General features: G+C 35.5%; 1 protein-coding gene across 1 annotated transcript in view; it reads left to right on the top strand.

Moving 5' to 3' along the window:
• Positions 1-22418, top strand: part of MMP16 (matrix metallopeptidase 16) — a 255756-nt gene that overhangs the window by 219623 nt on the left and 13715 nt on the right. The window contains exons 7-8 of the mRNA XM_077167161.1: positions 6178-6316; positions 21312-21462. Coding sequence (XP_077023276.1) covers positions 6178-6316; positions 21312-21462 — 290 coding nt within the window. The remainder of the gene's footprint in view (positions 1-6177; positions 6317-21311; positions 21463-22418) is intronic.

Below are 22418 nucleotides of genomic sequence, written 5' to 3'. Positions count from 1 at the left end.
GTGTGTGCAATTTAGTGAGATATTGATTGTATGGTGTATGAATGTATCATTGTCAACTTTTATTCTAATAAAATTTTGTACACTATTTGAAGAGATACAGTCTAGCATATGGTATCATTAAAAGCTATTTAAATATTACATTTTATAAGAAATTGTGATTATTTTCTGTTACTCTGTGTATTTATGAGGCAATGAGTCAGTTCAGTGATGAAAGTATTCACTGTTTGGTAACAGTTGCACCAAAGTATGCTTTTCTTTTTCCTAACTCCAACCATGGCCCAGCCATTTTGTCCTCCAGTCCTCGTTTTATTCTTTCTCCCTCTCCAAAACAGCAGTGGCCCAGGTTGGGCTGGGTTCCTTGGATATCTGTCTTAGACTCAGGGTTCATTGCTGGCTCTTATTCCTGCCCATATGCCCAGAGTTACCCAGCTACTGTGGCCAGGGAAACTCACAGCCCCCTACCTCCCCTGTGAAGCCACTTTATGAGTCTTGATAGCCAGGGCAGACTCAGGGTAGAGAGCATTCAGCTGGTACCAGACATCTCTTTCTGCTGAAAAGCAGTGTGATCAATTGTAGGCCTCCCACAGAGTGGAAGACCACTATTTCTCCTTCTCTTTTTTTAAAGACATATAAACAGCCTTTTCCCCTCGGGTATCTACTGCTGTTTTGTCTTTCACTAGTCTAACATACCTGATTCTTTTTCTTAGGAATCAGATTAATTTTGAAAACCAGATTCCCCAGACACTCTCCACATCACATCCAGGTCCTTCAAAACAGTGTGTGAATACATGATTGTTTGTGAACAATTCTGTATTTGTAGACCTATGTACATTTTTTTTTCCAGTTTTTTTTTCAAAGCTAGCAGGGTCCCTTGGTTAAAATGTTATTTTACTAAATAGATTTGATACCACTTTTAAAGAGTTACCTTGGCTTGTAGACTCTCAGATGTGTTATTCATGCCATAATGTTTTAGTGAGATTTGTCCATTAACTATGAATAGGGCTCCTACATGCTGGTCATAGTTTTCAGTGCTCGAATTTCAGTGGTAAGCAAAAATACATGCTGTCCATACACCCACAGAACAAATAGCTGAGTGGATTAGGCAGAAGACTTTAAGTCACAAAAATCTTAACATAGTAAAAGATTGTGCAGTTGTTATGAGATGAAACTGTTATGAAATAGTATGACACGGTTGTCTAATTTCAGTGGAGGTTGGTTGTAGGGTTTTCTTTTCTTTGGAGGTAGTGTTTCAGCTGAGAACTAATGCATGATCACAGCTACTCAGGTAAAGAATGTGTGGAGGAGCATTCATAGATGAAACCATGTGTGAGAGGTCTGCAGGTAGAAAAGAGATTGAATCTATGAAGAAACTGAAAGGACACTGATATAAGTGGAGCACCATGAGCAGAAGAGAAAATGGGCTGAGGCAGGAGATGGAGGCAGGGGCACCTGACCCCATGCTACGAGTCTGAACTGCATTCACTACACAGTACAAGGTGCATAGGGACTTTGAGTTGGCATTACAGTCGTCGCATTGAATATGGTAGTAGATTGACTGACGGTGGTGACAGTGATGAGAACCAGAAATAGAAATTTGAGTTTTGTGCTGTTTTGAAAGGATGTATGTCCCCTAGAAAAGCCATGTTTTAATCTAAATTCCATTTCATAAAGGCAGAATAATCCCTATTCAATACTGTATGTTTGAAACTGTAATCAGATCATCTCCCTGGAGGTGTGATTTAATCTAGAGTGGTTGTTAAGCTGGATTAGGTGACGACATTTCTCCACCCATTTGGGTGGGTCTTGATTAGTTTCTGAAGTCCTATACAAGAAGAAACATTTTGGAGAATGAAAGAGATTCAGAGAGAGCAGAGCAGAATGACGTAGCCGCGGGAAGTAGAGTCCACCAGCCAGTGACCTTTGGAGATGAAGAAAGAAAATGCCTCCCGGGGAGTTTCATGAAACAAGAAGCCAGGAGAAGAAGCTAGCAGAGGACGCCGTGTTTGCCATGTGCTCTTCCAGATGAGAGAGGAACCCTGACCTTGTTCACCATGTGCCTTTCCAGATGACAGAGAAACTCTGTGTTTGCCACGCGCCCTTCCACTTGACAGAGAAACCCTGAACTTCATCAGCCTTCTTGAACCAAGGTATCTTTCCCTGGATGCCTTAATTGGACATTGCTATAGACTTGTTTTAATTGGGACATTTTCTCAGCCTTAGAACTGTAAACTAGCAACTTATAAATTCCCCTTTTAAAAGCCATTCCATTTCTGGTATACTGCATTCTGGCAGCAGCAAACTAGAACAAGTTACTATTCCAGATGCAGTAAAGATGGAAGGCCATGGTGGCCCGGCATGGGGAGAGGACTAAGAGAACAAATGATGACTTTGATAGAGTCATAGATTTATACCAAATTTATGACGAAGTAAATTAACTTAGATATCAGAAGAGAAACGAAAATAGGTCAGTTCTACCAATTGGTTCTTTAAAAAAAAAAAAAAAAACCTGAAAGAAGGGTCCTCTACTGATCAATAACATCAACATCTTCATATTCAGACTGTAGAAGGACAGGACACCTTTTCTGTAGTGTTCTCAGCAAACAGTGTGCCTATTGTAAGCTAGAATTTTAAACGAAATAGAAGGAAAGTAAACTGAATTTCTTTCTTATGTTACTGCTTTGTGGTGTACACTATCTGGTACTCTGTGGACTTATCTCTGTGAACAAAATGGTCTTTCTGAGTCCCATGCTACATAGAAAGATAAGCCTCTTTCTGCCTGTAAGTGCTTATATCGTAAGTGAAATATTGGTGTTTAAGTGGGAATTCAAATGCGTTAATTTTAAGTACTTTTGTTTTTATAAGTTGACTTTACAAATGTGCCAATTGTGATTACTAGTATATCCTATCCTCCCCCAAATATAAGGCACTTAGAAAGAAAGGCTCATAAGTGAACAAAAGAAAGACATCCTTGCCATCATGGAGTTTACATTTCAGGGGAGAGGAAATGAACCATTAGTAAGTAAAGCATGTTTGGTGTAAAATGGTGATGGATACAACACAGACCACATAAAGCAGGGAAGGGAGATAAAGAGTGCTAGTAGATGTGTGGATGGAAGAAGGGGCTTCAGTTATAAACAGCATGGGTCAGAGAAGATTAAGGTTCTACTTATAGGGATAATTAGCATAGAAACTAAAAAAAATTAAATATCCTTTCTCTATGCATTATTCAGCAGCCCTATTTCTGAAATGGCAATCTATAGTAACCACAGTCTGTGTTCAGATCCTCTTTGGCAGAATTCTTCCTAGATTATTGTACTACTGCCTTCTGATAAACTTAGAAGTTGTGGATAACCCAACTAGAAGCACAACCTGAATACCCCCAATTTACATGACTCTGCCAAGCCTGCTGCCCATCATCCATGATTCTGTATTCCTTTCTGAATTTTTGCAAATTGACTATGCTTATCTCTTGGCAGAAATTTATCCCTCCCCTTATGAGTGGCAAGGTGAGGTTTGTGTTCCTCAACTTTTGACGGCAGTGTATGTCTGCCCCAAAAAGCCAATGGCCTTGTCTCAGTTTGTGGGGAGATTACAGTAGTATAGAGTTCTTCTTGGAGAAAAATTTAAAAAAGACTTTTTCACCTGATTTCTTTTTAATCTTCAGCTTAGAGAGCTTCTGTATCATTTGTTCCATGTATGATTATGGTCAGTTATTTCTTTATCAAATTCCAGTAGGTACTTATGATTTTGAAATATAGATTATAATAGTTTTAAGCACTTTATAAGGAGAGTGGTATGGCTTTAACACCTGATGTCGCTAGAAAAATTGCTTTTTAAAAAAATGACCAGAATTTTACCTGCTTACATTCTATTATCAATAATCTCTTGATCTTCATGCCCATATACATGTCCCATGATCAAACTTTTAAATCAATTTTATTATCTATACATTTAGACCAAAACATTCAGATTTCCTAGTAGCATGAAAATTATCAAGAAAATATCAATAAGGGCAAGAGATGCATGGTTGGGGCTATAATATGGCTGAAATCTGAATAGGAAACGATGAACAAGAGTTGAAAACTTAACCAGAAATTAAAAGAGCAAAGCAGCATGATTGGTTTCAATATAATTTTAACAATAATGCTTGCCAATTTTTTCATGCTACTGTGTGTCAGATCCTCAGAAATTCCTTTACATTTGATTTTGTTATGAGGTAAATATCTGTTTGTAATAACTCAGTAACTACTAGTAAAGTTTATTATAAAAACTTTTGTCATCAACCAAGATAACAAAATTTTAAGGGATAGAGCATGAATAGAATATGAACTCAGTCATTAATTATGCTACTTCCTTATTTATAGGTCAATAAGAGAGATTAGCAGAGAAGACAACTTAAGATGATTAGAACAAACTGCAACTATTCAAAGGCTACTGAGAAATACCCCTGCAAAGTACTTTAATGTTGGGATTGATTTAGGTGGGATAAGGTTCATTTTTATCTCGTTGCCTGAAATCCACGTATCCTCAGGAGAGATAGAGGCGGGGGTGGAGAGGGGAGAGAGAGAAAGGAGGAGGAGGAGAGACAAGGACAGAGAGAGAGGGAGGGAAAAGAAGAGAGAGAGAATGAATGAATGAAAATATGTGTCTTAATTTGCCAGAGTTGCTATGACAGATACCACAGACTGCTTGGCTTAAGCAACAGGGGCTTATTGTCTCATAGTTTTGAAGGCTAGATGTCCAAAATCAAGGACTTAGCAAGCTATACCTTCACCCAGAATCTGTAGCATGCTGGTGTTTCTTTAACTTGTATCTCAGCCTCTGTCCCATAGTGATCTGTCTCTAGTCTTACAGATTAAGGCCCACTGTGTTTGGTCTCATCAAAATAGAATCTTTAAAGATCCATACAAATGAGTTCATACCTTAAGAATTCCATCTCCAAAGGCCCTACCTGTAAATGGGCTCACACTCAACAGGAACGTGGATTGAGACTTGAGCATATGTTTTGTTGGGCATATGATTCAAGCCCAACAATATGAAAAATTGGCAAATCCTAGGAAGTCTAGTCAGGATAATCTATTCTTAGCCAAAAGCTTGAGAATACCATTTAATAAAGCACTTGTTAATATCTAAGTTGGAGTAAGGGCAAGTAGGAGAGCAGAGAAGAATTGAAGCTGTAAAGTATTTTTGTGATACATACTTGTTTAAGATAGTTCAAATATGTTTCCAAGTGAAATGCTATTTGTACCCACTGAAATCTTTCAATGTAAAATTTTGAAAAAGTATGCAATGCTGAATTTTAATTTATTGAAAATAATTTCTAAAATATGCCCTATTTAAAATATATATATTAGATCACATTGAATAGTCTCTAATTTCTTTTGCAATTTTTCAATAAATGACAACTCAGTGTCCTCAGATAGACTGTTTTGTGGTAGTATTTGTCCCTATGCCTGACTATTAAGTATTTATGGTGAATCATATTGTGTGCTTATTATTCATTTACAAACTACATTTATGAACCCCTGCTTTGGGCCACTAGAGATGAGAGTAGTAGGCATTTTTAATATAAAGTGACTTTGTTGTGATTGAGAGGACTGGATATTATGTAAGCATATAGGAGAGGCAATTAACCCAGACTAGAGTACACTCAAATGGCTTTTTTCAGGATAACTTCACTCATTCCAGATGACCATTTAATTTATCATCCAAACGAGGATACATTTGAGAGTGAACGAGGGCTCTGTTTATAATTGCACTTGAGAATAGGGGTACAGTGGCAAACTGGGAGGTATGGTCACTCTATTTCATGAGGTGCGGCATTTTTGCCTATGTCCAAAATGCCTGGCCATAGCGCTGCTTTGTTTTATACTTACAAATCTATCAGGGCCCTGCTCTATGCTTACCTCTGTTTTTCCAACTACAGTCTCTGGAGCTGATGCTAATATTAAGTGTTTTTTGCATTATGTATTTAATCACACTCTATGGCTTAGAAATTGAGTAGTTATTATAAAAACCTTTGTGATTTTTGGAGTCAGCTTTTTTGGCTGTCCCTTTGTTTTGATGTTAGAAAATGATAAACATTAACTTCTCTTTGAAAGTGTTATATGCCGTCACACAGTGAGCTGCTGCAGAGGCCTGCAAGTTTGTTGAGAGACATTTTTGCTTGGTTTCCAGGATCAGTGGTTTTGGCGAGTGAGAAACAACAGGGTGATGGATGGATACCCCATGCAAATTACTTACTTCTGGCGGGGCTTGCCTCCTAGTATCGACGCAGTTTATGAAAACAGTGATGGAAATTTTGTCTTCTTTAAAGGTAAGAATGTTTTCCATGTCTTGCTATATTGTATTTTTCTCATTTTGCCCAGGTCCCTTTAAGCACACAGAGAAGTGAAGAATTAAAACTCACTGAGTGAAGTTAGGTAGCACTTATAGTTTGCCAGGCATAGTAGAAGTCCAAAAGTAAAATATATGCAGGCTGTGTGCACTCCAGAATCTGTAGTGTTCTGATGGTAACTTGCTGGCAGTTCATCTCTGCCTCCTTCCCATGGTGACTTGTTTCTTTCTGTCTCCACTGTGGCTTCTAATACCATGTTCAAATAACCTTTGCTTATAAGCTCTCTGGTCACATTGGATTAGGTCCACCCTGCTTCAGCTTGGCCTCATCTTAATAGGATCTTCAAAGACCCCATTTACAAATGCGTTCACACCCACAGGACTGGAGCTTATAACTTGAGTGTCTTAGTGGGGGACGTGAATCAATTTAACATAGTAGCTAATGAATTTTATGACATAAACTCTGTGGTTAATTATAAGATAAATTATGTTAAATTAAAAAAAATAATTCTCTAGTAGGTTGTTACACATGGTATTCCCATTTATAAGTCAATTTATGGGGCATACTATTTTCTTTTAATTTTTAGATTTGGCTTAAAAGTACCAAATGGTTAAAATAAAATAATGAATAAAGAGGTGAATGGTAAGCACTGAGCTGCTTCAGCTTGAGGGCTGTCCCAGTGAGCCCTGTCCCATCACAGGATCAATAGTGCTTTCTGACAAAATTGCCTGAGGAAAAACTGCCATGGTTTCAAATCAAGGTTCTCACAGCTCTTTATTGCCTCGGGCCTTTTTGCTTTCATTCCCTTCCCCTCTCCTAGCTCAGGGAACGGCTAGCTCCTTCTTATCTTTCAAAATTCAGCATCTAAGAGGCACCTCCTCAGAGTACCCTTCCTGCCCATGCTGTTTAAAGTAGTGCCCTCCAAATTGTACACAGTGTTTGTAAAAAATTTGATTTTACATTATTAGGATGTAAAAGAAAATTCCATGAGAGATGGATCATTTTAAATTTACATTTTCTTGTACACTTCTCTATTTTCACCTTCTGGAAAAGCACTAAGCTCATGGTAGGTGCTCAGCAAACATTTTAATAAAAGCCATAGAAGCGAACACTGATTTGACTCAGTATTGTAGTCCTTATGTTTTTATAGTGCTAACAATAGGGATAACTTTGTCTCTTGTTGCGTGTTTTTTAAACTTCTAGAGTGCATGCTTGTCAGGGTCTCTTCTGATGCATATAGCCAGGATCAGGAGATGTCTATTCTTAGAACTTTTGTCAGCATAAGGACCCCGCTTTGTGATTCCTTCCTTCAGTTTGTTTTCCGCACTTCCTTCCTTTCAAAGCCTGTATTTGGCATGTTATCCTCTTACTCCAAACACTGCTTGTCCAAAGGGAGGTGGAAACGCTGTGTGTTCTCAATAATTCTACTCCCTTCTCTCCTCTCCAACTCACCACTGGCAGGCTGAGAATAGGAGCCCCAGAGTGCTGGGCTTCTAGTGAGCCATGCTGCCCCTTGCACATCCCCACCTCAACAGTCACAATCAAAATGACTTTCTCTGCCTTGACACCATCATTTTATGTCTTTTGTTACCTCAGAAAAATCCAGGATACCCCAGATCATTCCTCACTCCAAGACTACAATGTCCATTTTGCTTTATGGGCCATGAGGCAAGCTGCAGCTCTACTCTAGCAGCCCAATCTCCCTGCCCTGTTTTCATTTTCTGTGTACCATCTGACAACTTATAATATTCACTTATTTATTGTTTTGTCTGTATCCTTCCTGCTAGAATATTAGCTCCCTAAGAGCAAGGATTGGTGTCCTTTTTTTTCTTTTGTAATCTTCTATCCCCAGTGCCTTAAACCTGAGGTTAGCAAACATTTTTCCTAAAGGATCAAAGAGTAAATATTTAGGCTTTGTAGGCCTTATGGTCTCCATTAGTATCTTCCTTTTTTTAAAAAAAACAGACTTTTAAAAATGTATCTGCTGTTCTTAGACTGTGAAATATACAAAAACAGGTCCTGGGTGGAGGTTGCAGACACCTGTCTTAAACAATTCCTGAAATATAAACACTCAACAAAAATCTACAGCATGAATGAAATATTATGGTCAAGCATTCTCATCTGTATATACAGCCCTATATAGGTTGATTTCTACCTATATGGCCATATTAGACCATTTTTATTAATGCATTTAAGCACTGCTGTTGTTTATGTTTTTCTCTCCTTTATTCCTCCTTGCAATCTTTTTCTTTCTCTTTCCCTTCTTTCTCTTTACACAGCTCTTTTACATTTTTCTGTTCTAATATATATTAGTACAAGTATACCATAATAGTTGTATTTGACTAGCTTTGTGAAGCTAGTCAATGAACATTTGGCTATTAGGTATAAGTATTGTATTTGAAATATAAAAATAATATAGCATTTTGTGATGCAAATGAACTTACCTGTAATAACTTTTTAAAGAATAATGGGAGGCGAGTACATGTTATTAAGTCTTCATCTGCTGTTTAAAAGTTATATAATTTTTTGAACTCTGAGCAAAACTAGATATGTGCATATATATGTAGTGGGAATTATCCATACATAAATTATGAAAACACAAACAACTTGTGCTCTGTGGTTGTAACTAATCCTATGATCTTCCCAGAACCGTATTGATTTTTTTGGGCATGGGCAGGCACCAGGAATCGAACCCGGCTCTCTGGTATGGCAGGCAAGAACTCTGCCTGCTGCGCCACCATGGGCTGCCCCATATTGATTTTTGATATGTTAAAGTATGGTACAATCAAAATTTATGCTAAGGTGATTTCTGCCTCTGGCCAAGATGTATTAATAGGGACCAGATTTTTCCTCCCACTTAAAAGAACCAAAAAAATGGGCCAAATATATAAAAGAGTGATTTTTCAAGACACTGGACATCAGACAACAAAGGAAAGTGATCCTTGAGAGTCAGGAGACAAATGAGTTAAACCCTGAAATTGCCCCAGCTTCTTGTCTTAAGAGAGTTTCCAGACTGTGGCACAAGCTAAGGGAACCCTGGTGTAGCCCTGCAGAGTCTGTGAGTTGAGGACATAGAATTGAAAAGTCAAGGAGAACAAGGCAACTATAGTTCCCAAGACAGAGCACCACTGAGGAGACAGCTGCACAAAGCAGGGTTCCAGAGATTAGCAGAGAGAACACCCTACTCAAGTATTAGGGAGAACACTGATGAGCACATGTGTGTGAGGAAATTACTTGAGTCTGGAGAAAGAACCATCCAGTATGATTAAAGGGAATACCACCTGGCACTCGCATAAGGCTGGCAGTGCCCGTTCCCACTGGATAGGTACTCAGAAGGGTCTTGCCTCAGAGTATGGAATAATTACTCCTAAAATGAGCATTAATCTACTCTTGCCTAACAAGGCAAGTCCTGAAGCAGTCAATCTGTTACAAGGTAACTTAATTGTGTCCTAGTATAAACCTCACAAATACTTATAGGGATACAAAAATATTCAGCACCGGGCAAGTTTAAATTCACATTATTTGACATCCAATGCAGAATTACCAGGCACTCAAAGATGTAGAAATACCATGTCATTTTTTAAAAAATCAATTAAACAGAACTAACACAAATACTAGAATTAGCAGGCAGTACTTTAAAATAGTTAATAGCATATATGCAGTCTCTATGTTCAAAATATTAAGTAGAGACATGGAAGATTTTTTAAGAAGACCCAAAATTAGAAATTCTAGAAATAACAATTACAATACCTGAAATGAAAAATACACTGGCTAGGATTAACAACAAATTAGACAGTGGAGGAAAAAAAAAAAAGATCAGTGAACATAACAATGAAAACTACCTAAAATTAAAATTAAAAAAGAATCCAAAAAAATGAAGAGTTTCAGTGGACTGTGGGACAATCTCAAGCAACCTAATATTCCCATAATTGAAATCCCCAAAGGAGAAGAGAGTGGTGGAGAGAAGGGATATTTGAAGAATAATGGTCAAAAATTTTCCAAATGTGATGAAATTATAAGTCCTCAAATCCGAGAAGCTCAAAAAACTCAAAAAAAAAAAAAAAAAAGACATATCAGGGTAAATCATGATCAGAATTCTCAAGATTAGTGCTAGAGCACTAGTCTTGAAAGCAGCAAAAGAAGGGGGTGGGGGGAAATACCTCATTAGTTACAGAAGATCGAAGATAAGGGGAATACAAGCCAGACATGTCATCAGAAACAAGCCAAGTGAAAAAATAGTGGGGTAATATTTTTCCCTGGAATTCTGTATTTAGCAAAAAAAATCTTCCAAAGTGAGGGTAAAATTAATATTTTGAGCCATATAAAAGCTGAAAAAATTCATAACCAGCATCTCCATAATACAAGAATTCTATCAAATTCTCTTCCAGAAAATTGAAAAGAAAGGAATGCTTTTTAATTCATTCTATAAAACCAGTGTTACTTTAATACCAAAAGAGTACAAAAACATTATAAGAATTTGCCCTCCTTAATGTAGATGTAAAAATTCTAAGAAAATTGTAACAAATCTAATCCAACAATATATAAAAAGGTTTATACAAAATTGGTTTAACATTTGAGAATTATTCATTACAATTAATCATACTAATTTAACAAAAGAAAACATCATCTTAATAGATCCAGAAAAAGCATTTGGCTTAGGCCAACATACATTCATGATAAAAACTGACAACAAAAGAATAAAAGGTAAGTTTACTTAACCTAAAAAAGGGTGTGACAAAAAACCTACCTACTTACTGATAAAAAAGCAAATGCTTTCCTCCCAGGATCAGGAACAAGATAAGGAAGTAGGTCTACAGTCACCAATTCTATTCAACATTTTTGTGAAGATTCTGTCTAGTGCAGAACAGGCAGGAAATATAAACAAAAAGCATCTAAATAGGAAAGGAAGAGATAAAACTGTATTTATTCACACACAGCATGATATTCTATGTAGAATATCAGATGAAATCTACAAAAAATCTTCAAGAATTGTTAAGTGCGTTTAGCAAGGTTGCAGGATACAGCTCTTACCAAAAAAAAAAAAAAAATCAGTTTTATTTCTCTGTATTGCCCATAGCTGAAGTTGATATTTTAGCCTATTGGTAGGCTACCAGATTGGTATAAGAGAAGAAACTCCTGATAAAGAAACAAAAGACAGACAATAGCAGTAGTCAGGGTGTAAGCATTTGTATTGGCTCACTGAACCCCAGTTTCAAAGGCTGACAGTAAGGTGGGCCAGGTATCACCTGTTATGCAATGAATTACTTTGCAAAAGAGAAACTCCAGGCTAGAGAACCTAAGTCTTTTTTAATGAGTAGCATGCCTGCCTTAATTTTTCCCCTAATAAGAGATAGCTTCTTTACTATACTGGACATTAATAAATCTTTCCCCTTGCTGCCAAGTCACTCCCTTTCTTTATAATAAAAAAATGGTTGTTATACAGATATCCTTGGAAAGGTAGTCTGGATAAAAGGCAGAGTACCTTTGCTTATAAGCTACATTGAAAAGCAAGAGATCTATGAAGAGTTGTCTCCTGTCATATATCAGCTATGAACAGCCAGAAATTGAAATAAAAAATATATCATTTACAATACCATCTCCAACATGTCACATAATTTGGGATCAATCTGCAAAAGATAACCTGTATAATACAAACTATAAAACACTGCTGAAAAAAAGTAAAGAAGACTTAAATAAATGGACAAGCCTACCTTAACCATGGATTAGAAGATTCCATATTCTTAAGACATGAGTTCACCCCAAATTTTATCTATAGATTCAGTGCAATCCCAAATCAAAATGCTAACAGGCTTTTTTTCCCCCCAGTAATCAACATGCTGATTCCAAAATTAATATGCAAATACAAAGAACCTAGATAGACAAAACCACTTTGAAAACATTACTTGTTCCAAGTCTTATTATAAAGGTAAGAGTAATCAAGACAGTGTATCATTGGCATAAGATTGAAAAATAGATCAGTGGAACAGAACACAGAGCCCAGAAATGACTCAAAACTTATATGGGCAACTAATTTTTAACAAATGAACAAAGGAACTTTAGTGGAGAAAAGATAGTCTTTTTAAGAAATGGTGTGGAAACAAATGCAAAAAATATATAACCGCTAATCCATACATTCACCATATATAAAATTTAACTCTAAATGGTTCTGACAATACTAAGTGTTGACAAGATTGTGGAGAAGCTAGAATTCTCATACACTGGGGATGGGATGTAAAATTGTACAACCTTTCTGTAAAGGAGTTTGGCAAGTTTCTTTAAACAGACTAACTTAAATTTTATAGCTAAAACTATATAACTTTTAGAAAAAAACAGGAGAGAAAAACTTTATGGGCTAAGCAAAGCTATTTCTTAGATATGCCAAAAGAATAATCCATAAAAGAAGAAGTGATCAGTTGGATTCCTTGAAAACTAAAAATTTCTGTTCTTCAAAAGGCTGTTTTTAGAAAATAAAAAGAAAAGCTCAGACTGGGAAATGTGATTACAAACCATATATTATATATAATGAAGGATTTTTATCTAGAATATTTAAAGAATTCTCAAATCTCATTAAAAAGAATACAAACAAAGCAATAAAATAATAAGCAAAAGGTTTGAACATAAACATCACCAAGGGAAATATATGGATGGCAGATAAGCACCAGAAAAGATATTCAACATCACTAGTAATTAAGGAAATATAAATTAAAACCACAATAGGACCCCACACACTTGTTAAATGGCTCAGATTAAAATTACTTAGAAACTAGAACTCATATACATTGTTGATGGGATATAAAGTCATACAATCTTTCTGGGAAACTGTTTGACAGTTTCTTTACAAGTTGAGCATATTACTCTCATATGATTCAATCATTCTACACCTAGTTATTTTCACAAGAAAAATGAAAGCATATGTCCATACAAAGACTTGTAAATAGATATTCATAGCTGCTTTGTTTATAACAACCCCAAACTGGAAACAACTCAAATATCCATCAGCATATGAATGGATAAATAAATGGTGGTATATCTGCATAATAGAATATTACTTGGCAGTAAAGTGAATCTCTGACTTATATGACAGCATGGGTGAAGCGCAAAATAATTATACTGAATGAGAAAGAGTACAACAAGAAAGAGTGCATATTATATTACTATATTCATGTAAAATTCTAGAATACACAAACTAATCTATAGAAACAGAAGTTCAGTGATTACCTTGAGGGAGGTAAGGGTTGGGAAGGAGGAAGTATGAGGGGGCATGAGGAAGCTCTTCAAGATGATGAATATGTATACTATTTTGATTATGTCGATACTTTTACAAGTATATACATATGACAAAACTTTAAAAATTGTGTAATTTAATCATGTGCATTTATCATTTGTCAAGTATACATCAATAAAGCTCTTTTTTAAATAAAACTTTACTGAGCACATCAGTTTATGTTGGAAATATTCATGTTTATATGTCTAAGTTTTAAATAAACTGATGACCATGGTTTCTTAATTTGCCAGAACTGCTGTCACAAATTATCACTGATTAGTTGGATTTAAACTATAGAAATTTATTGCCCCATAGTTCTAGAGGCTAGAAGTTGAAGCCAAGGTGCTAGAAGAATTATGCTTTCTCTTAAAGGGAAGAATTTGTTCTGTGTCTTTGATAGACTGAATTGTGTACCCCAATTTAGATATGTTCTTGATCTTAAACCATATTCCTGTGGGTGTGAAACCATTATAGATAGAATCTCTTGAATATGTTATTTTAAATTAAGGTGTGGCCCAACTGAATGAGATTGAGTCATAATCCAGATTCCTGGAAGCCTTTATAAAGAGAAAGAAACCAGAAGCCGGAAGTCGGTGGAACCTGAAAAGAAAGCATAGGACATTGCCGTGTGACACAAGACAGGGGGAACAAGCCAAGGAACCCAAAGACTGCCAGCAACCTGAACCAGAACATGCAAACTTTGTAAAGAAAGTATTGATTTGCTAATTGATTTTTGGATTTCCACTAGCCTCAAAACCATGAGCCTGTTGTTTAAGTCCACCCACTGAGTGGTGTTTGTCATGGTAGGCTGGCCTGGCAACAAAACACTGTCTTTTTCTTGACTTCTGATGGGTGGCCAAGCATTTCTTGGCTTATGGCAACATAACTCAATCTTTGCCCTTCATTCGGCACATGGCAGCTTCTCTGTCCATCTGTCTGCATAGCTCCTCTCCTTATAAAGACACCAGTCATCTTAGATTAGGGCCACTCCCATCCAATTGGACTCATCTTAACTAAATAACATCTTCAGAGATCCTGTTTCCAAATGGAGTCCAGTCACGGGACCAGGGGTTAGAACTTTAAAATATCTTTTGGGGAGATGCAGTTCAATCCATGACACTTTGATAGGAGAATCTTATTACTTCATTATTCTGAACATGTTAATTGAGTAACCAAATTAATACTATCCTGGTTTTAGCTCCTTAGTTGAGCCTCACTGATATCAAGTAAAGTTTCCCCTAAAGCAGAGATGCTTCATTCCATAGCAACTTCCCCTCTTGGTTAAAGTTTTAGCATTACTGGAAGTATTAGAAGGAGAAATTAAGTATGGTATTAACATAGAATTAATCCCATTACTAAAGATACAGTAAAACAAAATCTCAAATTTTAAGTGTTAAAATTTACAATGAGTAAATATATTTTCTAGTAGGAGCTTATATTGGAAATGATTGAAAAATATTTTATACCCACCTTCTAAGTAATATTTTATATTATTTATCTATGTTTTGGTGTTGTTCTTTTATCTACTTCCCCTAGTCTTTTTTTTGTATTTAATATTTTGCCATTTTGTCACTATTCCTATAAGAACCCTCATTTTTTGTGTGAAATGAAGCATGGTACAAATAAATAAGTATTTTAAAGAAATCTTTATTTCAACTTCACTTATAAATATGCTTTTTAAAAGGAAGCAAGACTTAGTATGGTGATGAATACACAATTCTGTGATTATGCTGAGAGCCACTGATTGCATTTTTTGGACGGATTGTATGGTGTGTGAACAAAACTGTTTTAATAAAAGAAGCCAGTATATTATGTACCCCTTCACCTGTTTAGATGCTTCTTGGTATAGTTGTGAATACTTGAGTGTTAGGTGAACTGTACAAATCACAGGCCTTCCTGGGCTGCCTCTTGGTCTGATAGAACGGATCTGACACATGATATAAATATCTGACATCATGGCAGTGTGATATCTCAGTAGACTCCCTCATCCCTGTAAATGTAGTGAGCTTTTCTCCTGTCTTTTTGTTCCTAAAGTGGTTTATCTAGTTAGAGGGCTGCAGAAAGAGAGTATATTACACCACAGGGAAGTAATAAACTTTTCTCTAGAAAGAGAATGGACTACACACTTTGTTTAATCAGTTACTTTACCAAATCACTCAGATATATTCTATAAAATAGAGTAACATTTTGTAAGCATAATCATGGCAGATGTTTACATTCTCAATTAGTTGTCATGTTCAGGCTGAATGGTTATGAGATAATATCAAAAGTGTACTTTAAAAATTGACTGCACAGTATTCTTCAAGATTGTGAATAAATTTAAAAATGAAGATACCAGTGTTGTTGAAACTGGTAACAGTCAAAATAAATTGTTGAGAAATGACTGCAATATTCATGTTTTGCTTGTACTTTACAACTTCAAGCAATACTCATCACCCATTTTGAGTTTCATTTTGAGAGCCAAAAATCACTTATAGTATGAGAATTAAAATATGTGAGGCAAAAAAAGGAAGAGGGTAATAAAGTTTGGGAATAAGAAAGGCACGTGAAAGAAGCGTATCAAAAGGGAAGTGTTGCAAAAAAGAAGAAAAATAAGTTACCTTGGAAGATGATAGAGAAAAGAATTGTTACCTTGAGAAATGGTCTGAGTGACTTTCATTATTACTTTATTTCAAATGAATACGCATAAACCAGCATTTTCTTTATGCTCCTTACAAATCATTGCTCTTGAAAGATTTCGGGAGTGCTGATGAAGTACACTTCAAGTAAAAATGCATTGTTTTTTGCCTAGTACAATAGATTACCTGAAAGAGACCTTTCACTATAAATGAGTACAATAATTTCTTACTTCTCTCTAGGAGGTAATGGGATATTGGTATATAAAGAGTTACCCTAGATTAAGGGATTGACATATAGTGGCCTTGGTACTCACAAAAATAAATACATAACATTTGAATTGTATTATTTTATTTAATTGTAAAAATTGGGGGAATTTTAACATTAATGTTTTCATTGTGTATTGAAATAAAGAAATTATCTAAACCACAGGTCCAAACATTTTGTATCTGAAAATCTTCACTAATAATTAGTTTACCTGTGCTTATATATAAGGATTCAGAAATCCCATCTTGTGGTTTTATTATGGTTACTTTTATACTTCCCATCAATATTCCTTATGTATCTAAAACTTTTCCTCATTTTAAAAAACTTTTTAAAAGTTTTTTAAACTGTGTCAGTTTGACTTTGCCAGGAAGCAGATCTTGAAACACAGTTAGAAAGTCAAGAGGTTTGTTGGGTAAGGAAGACAAACTTGTCAGTCTTGGGGAGGCCAGTGGGGAACTCTGGAGTAAAGACTGCTGGGTAGAGGAGTCCCACATTGGGCAGAAATGGCCAGCCTTCAGGCCCCTGCTGTGCCCAGTCAATGGCTAGAGAGTACCTGAGAAGAGCAGGGCCTTGGCTCAGATGATACAACAGATCTGAAAGCAGAGCATCTGAAGGACAGCTTCTGCCTTGAGGAGAGGTGTAAGATGCATATCTCCATGGCTGCCGCATCTTCATCAACAAAAAAATTCTCAGCTTACGAGATAGTATTGTGAGACCTAGAAAAATACCAATAACAAGAAATCATTTTTTCTCCAGCTAAAAGTTATATGCTCTCCAGAGTTGGGCATTTATTCAAGTTTCTTGAGTAACCTATCTATTACATAGAAATGAAAACATATACCAAATAATTGGCACAACCTAGTGTAGTTTAATAATTTATTATTGGTATTATCTGTTTACTAGTGTAGGTAATAAACAAATTTGATCAGTGCAACACTGCATTATATGATAATTATAAGTACATTTATTGGGTGCCATGAGTCAGACATAGTGTATTTTATACATCTCATCTCGCTCTATCTCCAGAACGCTGCATGAGAGGTGTTAGCATTTCATGTACAAATTAGGAAGGGAAGGCTCAGAGAGATTTAGCCACTTTCCCAGCAGTAATTGGCAGAGAATCAATTAATCTAACAGAAAGTAATTCTTCTTTGTGACAATTTTTTTTTCAAATCTCTGAAATGTTTTAAAATATATAGAACTGTTGGACAATAATCATTCCAACAAACAACATTTACTGAGTGCAGGTTTTTGTTATATGAAGAAAATCCAGCCATTAAGGAATTTGTGTTCTAATCCAGAGATCAGCAAACAATTTCTGTTAAAGGCCACATACTAAATATTTTCTTCTCTATGGTCCCTCTAGTCTCTTGCAGCTACTAAACTCCGTTACTATAGGGTGAAAGCAAACGCAGACAATATGAAAACTGATGGAGGGCATGATTGTGGTCCAATAAAATTTTATTTACAAAAACAGGTGGTGACCCTAGTTTGCCAACCACTGTTGTAACAGAAGATACAAAATATAAATGTATAAGTACGAGTTTGTAAACTCTGAGGAGACAAAAATAGAGGGATTTTGCTTTTTTTTTTTTTTTTAATGACACAAAGGGTATATGATTACTGAGGAAGGAATGGGCAGAATACAATGTGTTAATAATTGTGGAAGCAGGAAACCATCAGCAATTCTGAAAGTCAGTGTGAAAGATTTCTGTTTTGAGAGTCAACTTGAAATAGTGAGATGAGCACTGAGCTGTAGTCCAAATCTATTAGCAGTTGGTTGTGTGGTTTTAGGCACAATGATTCTTTGACTTGTAAAAAAAAAATGACGGTGTTAAGCAGCATTTTCAACCGTTTTTCTTATCCTGAGCATCAGAACAGTAATACCCTCCCATCAATCATAATGACTCAGACCAGGAGTATCAGGGAAGCAGTATGAATCTTAACCTCCAGACTAGGCACCGTCCTTTAGATTTTTTTTTTCTTCCAAAAAAAGGTCATTAGCAGGTGGGCAGTGGTGGCTTAGTGGCATAATTCTTGCCTGTCATGCCAGAGACCTGGGTTCGATTCCTTTTTTTCTAGGCAAAAAAAGGTCATTAAGCATTACTTTTTTTCATTGCAGGAATATCTTTAATTTAAAAATTCTTCATGAGATTTTTTGCTTAGTATCCTGTCTCCCATGATAGTAATCAGCTCCACATGGGCAGGAACATTGTGCATTTCCTTCATCCATGAATTTACAGCACCTGGTTCAGTGATGGCCTATAATAATAGGCTCTTGGTAAACAGACATTGAGTGCATGGATAGATGAATTCCACTGAAAAAAATCACTGGAGAAGATGATCTCTAAATTCTTCTCCAACTCTAAACATCCTTTAAAGTTAGCCTTTTTATTTATAAAGCTTTCTCTGTCTTTAATCTGACTTGTTGATATTTTCCTCTGCATTCTGCCAAGTACAGTGTCACTATGGATCAATTTTCCACTTGCTCCAGAATGTGTAAACCTCATGTGAAATTCAGTAAAGGCTTTCATTCTGCCAAAGAGGCAATATTTTCCTTGAGAACCAGACTGTCTTATGCTAAGGTAGTTAAAAACTCACCTCTCATCTGAAAGAATATGAATTAAATATGAATCTCTCAAACTGACTAAAAAACTGAAAAATAGAAATGAATTATCATCAGCCTTGTTATGTTAGAATCTTACCTCAGCAAGATGCAAAAATAATAAGCACTTGGAAAATTCAATGTATAACTCATAATCATTGTCAATTATTTCACTAAATTCTGTCATAAATATGAAGAAGTGAGGTGTTGTTTCTCTTAATTTTTTTTTTTTTTATATATCCTCTGGGATTTCTTCAGTGCAACCTTACAGCAAATATTTGCTGATGAGTTTTCTGTTTAGCAGTGAATTTTTTTTTAATCTCTTGGTATTTGTTCTTAACAGAAAAAAAACAACTTGGTTAGACCTTCTCTTGTTACAAAAGACTTGATCGTTTCAAGCAGAAGGCTGATAGGTTCCCTCATTCATTTATGGAAAACATTGACCAATAGTGTAGAAAAGTATTCCTCAAATACATTAAAAACATTTTTTTTTATGAAACAACAAGAATTTTCTAAAAGAACTGTAACTCCTTTTCTTTTATCACACATTTTTCCTCCAAAGAAACTCTGGAAAAATATATAAATTAAGCTTCTTTGATCACTTTATAGTGCTATATCCACCCAGGGCATCCTGGGGTTCAATGAGCCTAGTGGGAACACAGCAAAATCTGGAAAGAGTGTAGGGAAATTTCCATGGATAGAAAGGAGAGTTTTAGGAACTGCAAGCAAAAGCAGAGGTTTTCTAAAGCATTGTAGAGTGTTTCTGCTTGAAAAAAAGGGGCAACCAGCTCAATAGATCTGATAAAAGATTGACTGTAAATCGCCAGCATTGTTACCAGACAAGGATGGTGGATTCTTTTGCCTGATGTGCTCAAATGACCAATTCCTGAGACTCTTTTTCAAAGAGAGAAAAAGTTTGTTATTAGGCGTGGATCAGGAGCTCAAATGGCCTGTCAGCTCCAAGTTTGTTTATTGGAACTACAGTAATTCTGATAGTTTTATAGATTTAAAAGATGGGTAGGTTTTCTGATAATGAGCACAGTAGCCCCAAATGATGTGATTAGAGGTGATCTAATTATTGAGCATGTGCAGACTGATTACATGCTTCGTCACAGGACGTATGTTAAAAAAAAAGGGTGTGCTTAATATGATGATGGGCATGATTTTTAGTATGACAATGAGGTATAGTTCACTTGTAGGTTAAAGTCTAATCTACTGTGCAGGTCAGGCAGGCCCATTTTGGTTAGATTGGTCTGTTATCAAGATAACTTTGGACTTGGGGTGGGTTAGTTCTGGGTTGACACAGGAGCTTTCATTAATAAACATTAAGGCCTGTCTTTAGTGTCTTTAGTGATTACAAGACTCTAAAGTTGAAAAACTGGATAAATGAGTACAAATGAAATTTAGTCACAGGTTTTTACCATCACAGGGGCACTAGATAAAGGCTATACAGTCATTATCAGAGATCAAGGCAGCTGAATTACAATGTAGAGATTTCAGGTATTTCTCTCTATCTACTCCAGTATACCAGAAGGCAAAAGGAGTATTTATATAATGATTCAGTAGACGTTTGAAGCATACCAGACTGGGGAGTGGCAGGAGCCCTTCTGCCAGGAGTACTTTTTAGTGTCACAACGAACCCACAATTGCAAACAACATCAGGGTTAAAATTCTTCAAAATTTTACTCCCTTCAGTTACCACTCATAGAGAGGGATGTTACAGCTAGAAGAGGGTATAGGGTCAGAGGAGGATGACATAAGACTATAGAGACTTGAGAATGTTTATAAAATAAAAGGAAAGGCTCAGCATAAAGGAAGTGCTCCAAATAGAGCAGATGTTACAATCAGTAAAGCATTTTGAGGGTATAGAAAATGTGCAAAACACAGAAATGATTTAGTCTTGAATTGAAACAAGAACCTCTAATTCCTAGAGGAAGAATCATTGATCCTTGGTTCAGATTTCTTTAATTATTGCTAACTTGTAAATCTTTTTTAATTCTAAAATTAACTTGCAAATTATAGTAAGTAGCTATTACTATTATATCCAATTTGAAAAGTAACGTTGTTTCAAAAATAGCACTGATATTCCAAATGTGATTGCTATTAAGTTATTTCACAGATGTAATATAAAATAATTTTCAGTGAATTGTATCATTAGATAATATTCTGAAAACTTCAAACATTCTATTAATGTACTGTGCATTTGCATTTATTTCATACAGGTAACAAATATTGGGTGTTTAAGGACACTACTCTTCAACCTGGTTATCCTCATGACTTGATTACTCTTGGAAGTGGAATTCCCCCTCATGGTATCGATTCAGCCATTTGGTGGGAGGATGTTGGGAAAACCTATTTCTTCAAGGGAGACAGGTCAGTATATGTTTCATTTGCTTGAATTTGTTCTTTCAGAACTAGATACATTACAGAAGTACCCCTGCATTTTTTTTTCCTAGAAAAGTTTAGAAACAAAAGGAATGTTGAGAAGAGACACATTGGAGTGGTTAACTTCTAGAGGGCAGGAAATGAGACTAAGTTTAACTATTATATATAAGTTTTAATGAGTTTCAAAGATGATAATGAAAACTGACATTACATTATCAGATAACTCTTTTTCTTAGCATGCCGAAATTACTTTTGAAATGTTTTAGATTCTAAAAATTTAATGCTTAGTGAAACAATTAAGTTTGGAGTTTAAATGTGAGTTCTTCCCACTCAGTGAAATAGCTGATGCTATCAGAATTTATGAGAATAAAGACTATACATAGGAAATAGTGAAAGGATTTTTAGTTGATTTACTTTCTACTTAAAAAGTCACATGCAAAATCACAAAATATTTGGAAATGCTTTTATTATTTTGAGTTATGTTTAAACAACTGGTTTTGTAGGTTTCAAAAATATTGAAAGCAAGTTACCAATTAATTTCCACGTGTGTAACTTTATGTAAAAGTGTACTAAGCTATTGTTAAAAAGATTCCATGAGTCTTAACTATTTCATGAATAGATTACTTCATGTTTGTACAATTATATTATTCCAGAGATACAACTTAATTAATACATTCAATCTAGACTTAAAAGCAGATGAAAAAGATACTCAACTATCCAACTCAAGAACATAAATAACAATTTGATAGTCACTTTCACTTTTAAATGGCAATTCACTGAGTCTTATATATATTTTTTTATACCTATGATACTTATCAATTTTAAGTTTTTATATTTTTACCATACATATTGTTGAGAGAAAGAATATTGAAATGTATTTTCCATGCTTATTTTTCTTCTCCTTCCACTGTCATCTTGCTTTAAAGAAGATAACTATTTTAACA

This window comes from Tamandua tetradactyla, chromosome 6 (assembly GCF_023851605.1).
Source record: "Tamandua tetradactyla isolate mTamTet1 chromosome 6, mTamTet1.pri, whole genome shotgun sequence".
NCBI classification, from domain to species: Eukaryota; Metazoa; Chordata; class Mammalia; order Pilosa; family Myrmecophagidae; genus Tamandua; species Tamandua tetradactyla.
Note: the sequence above shows the minus strand (reverse complement) of the source record. Positions and strands in the feature narration are given on the sequence as shown.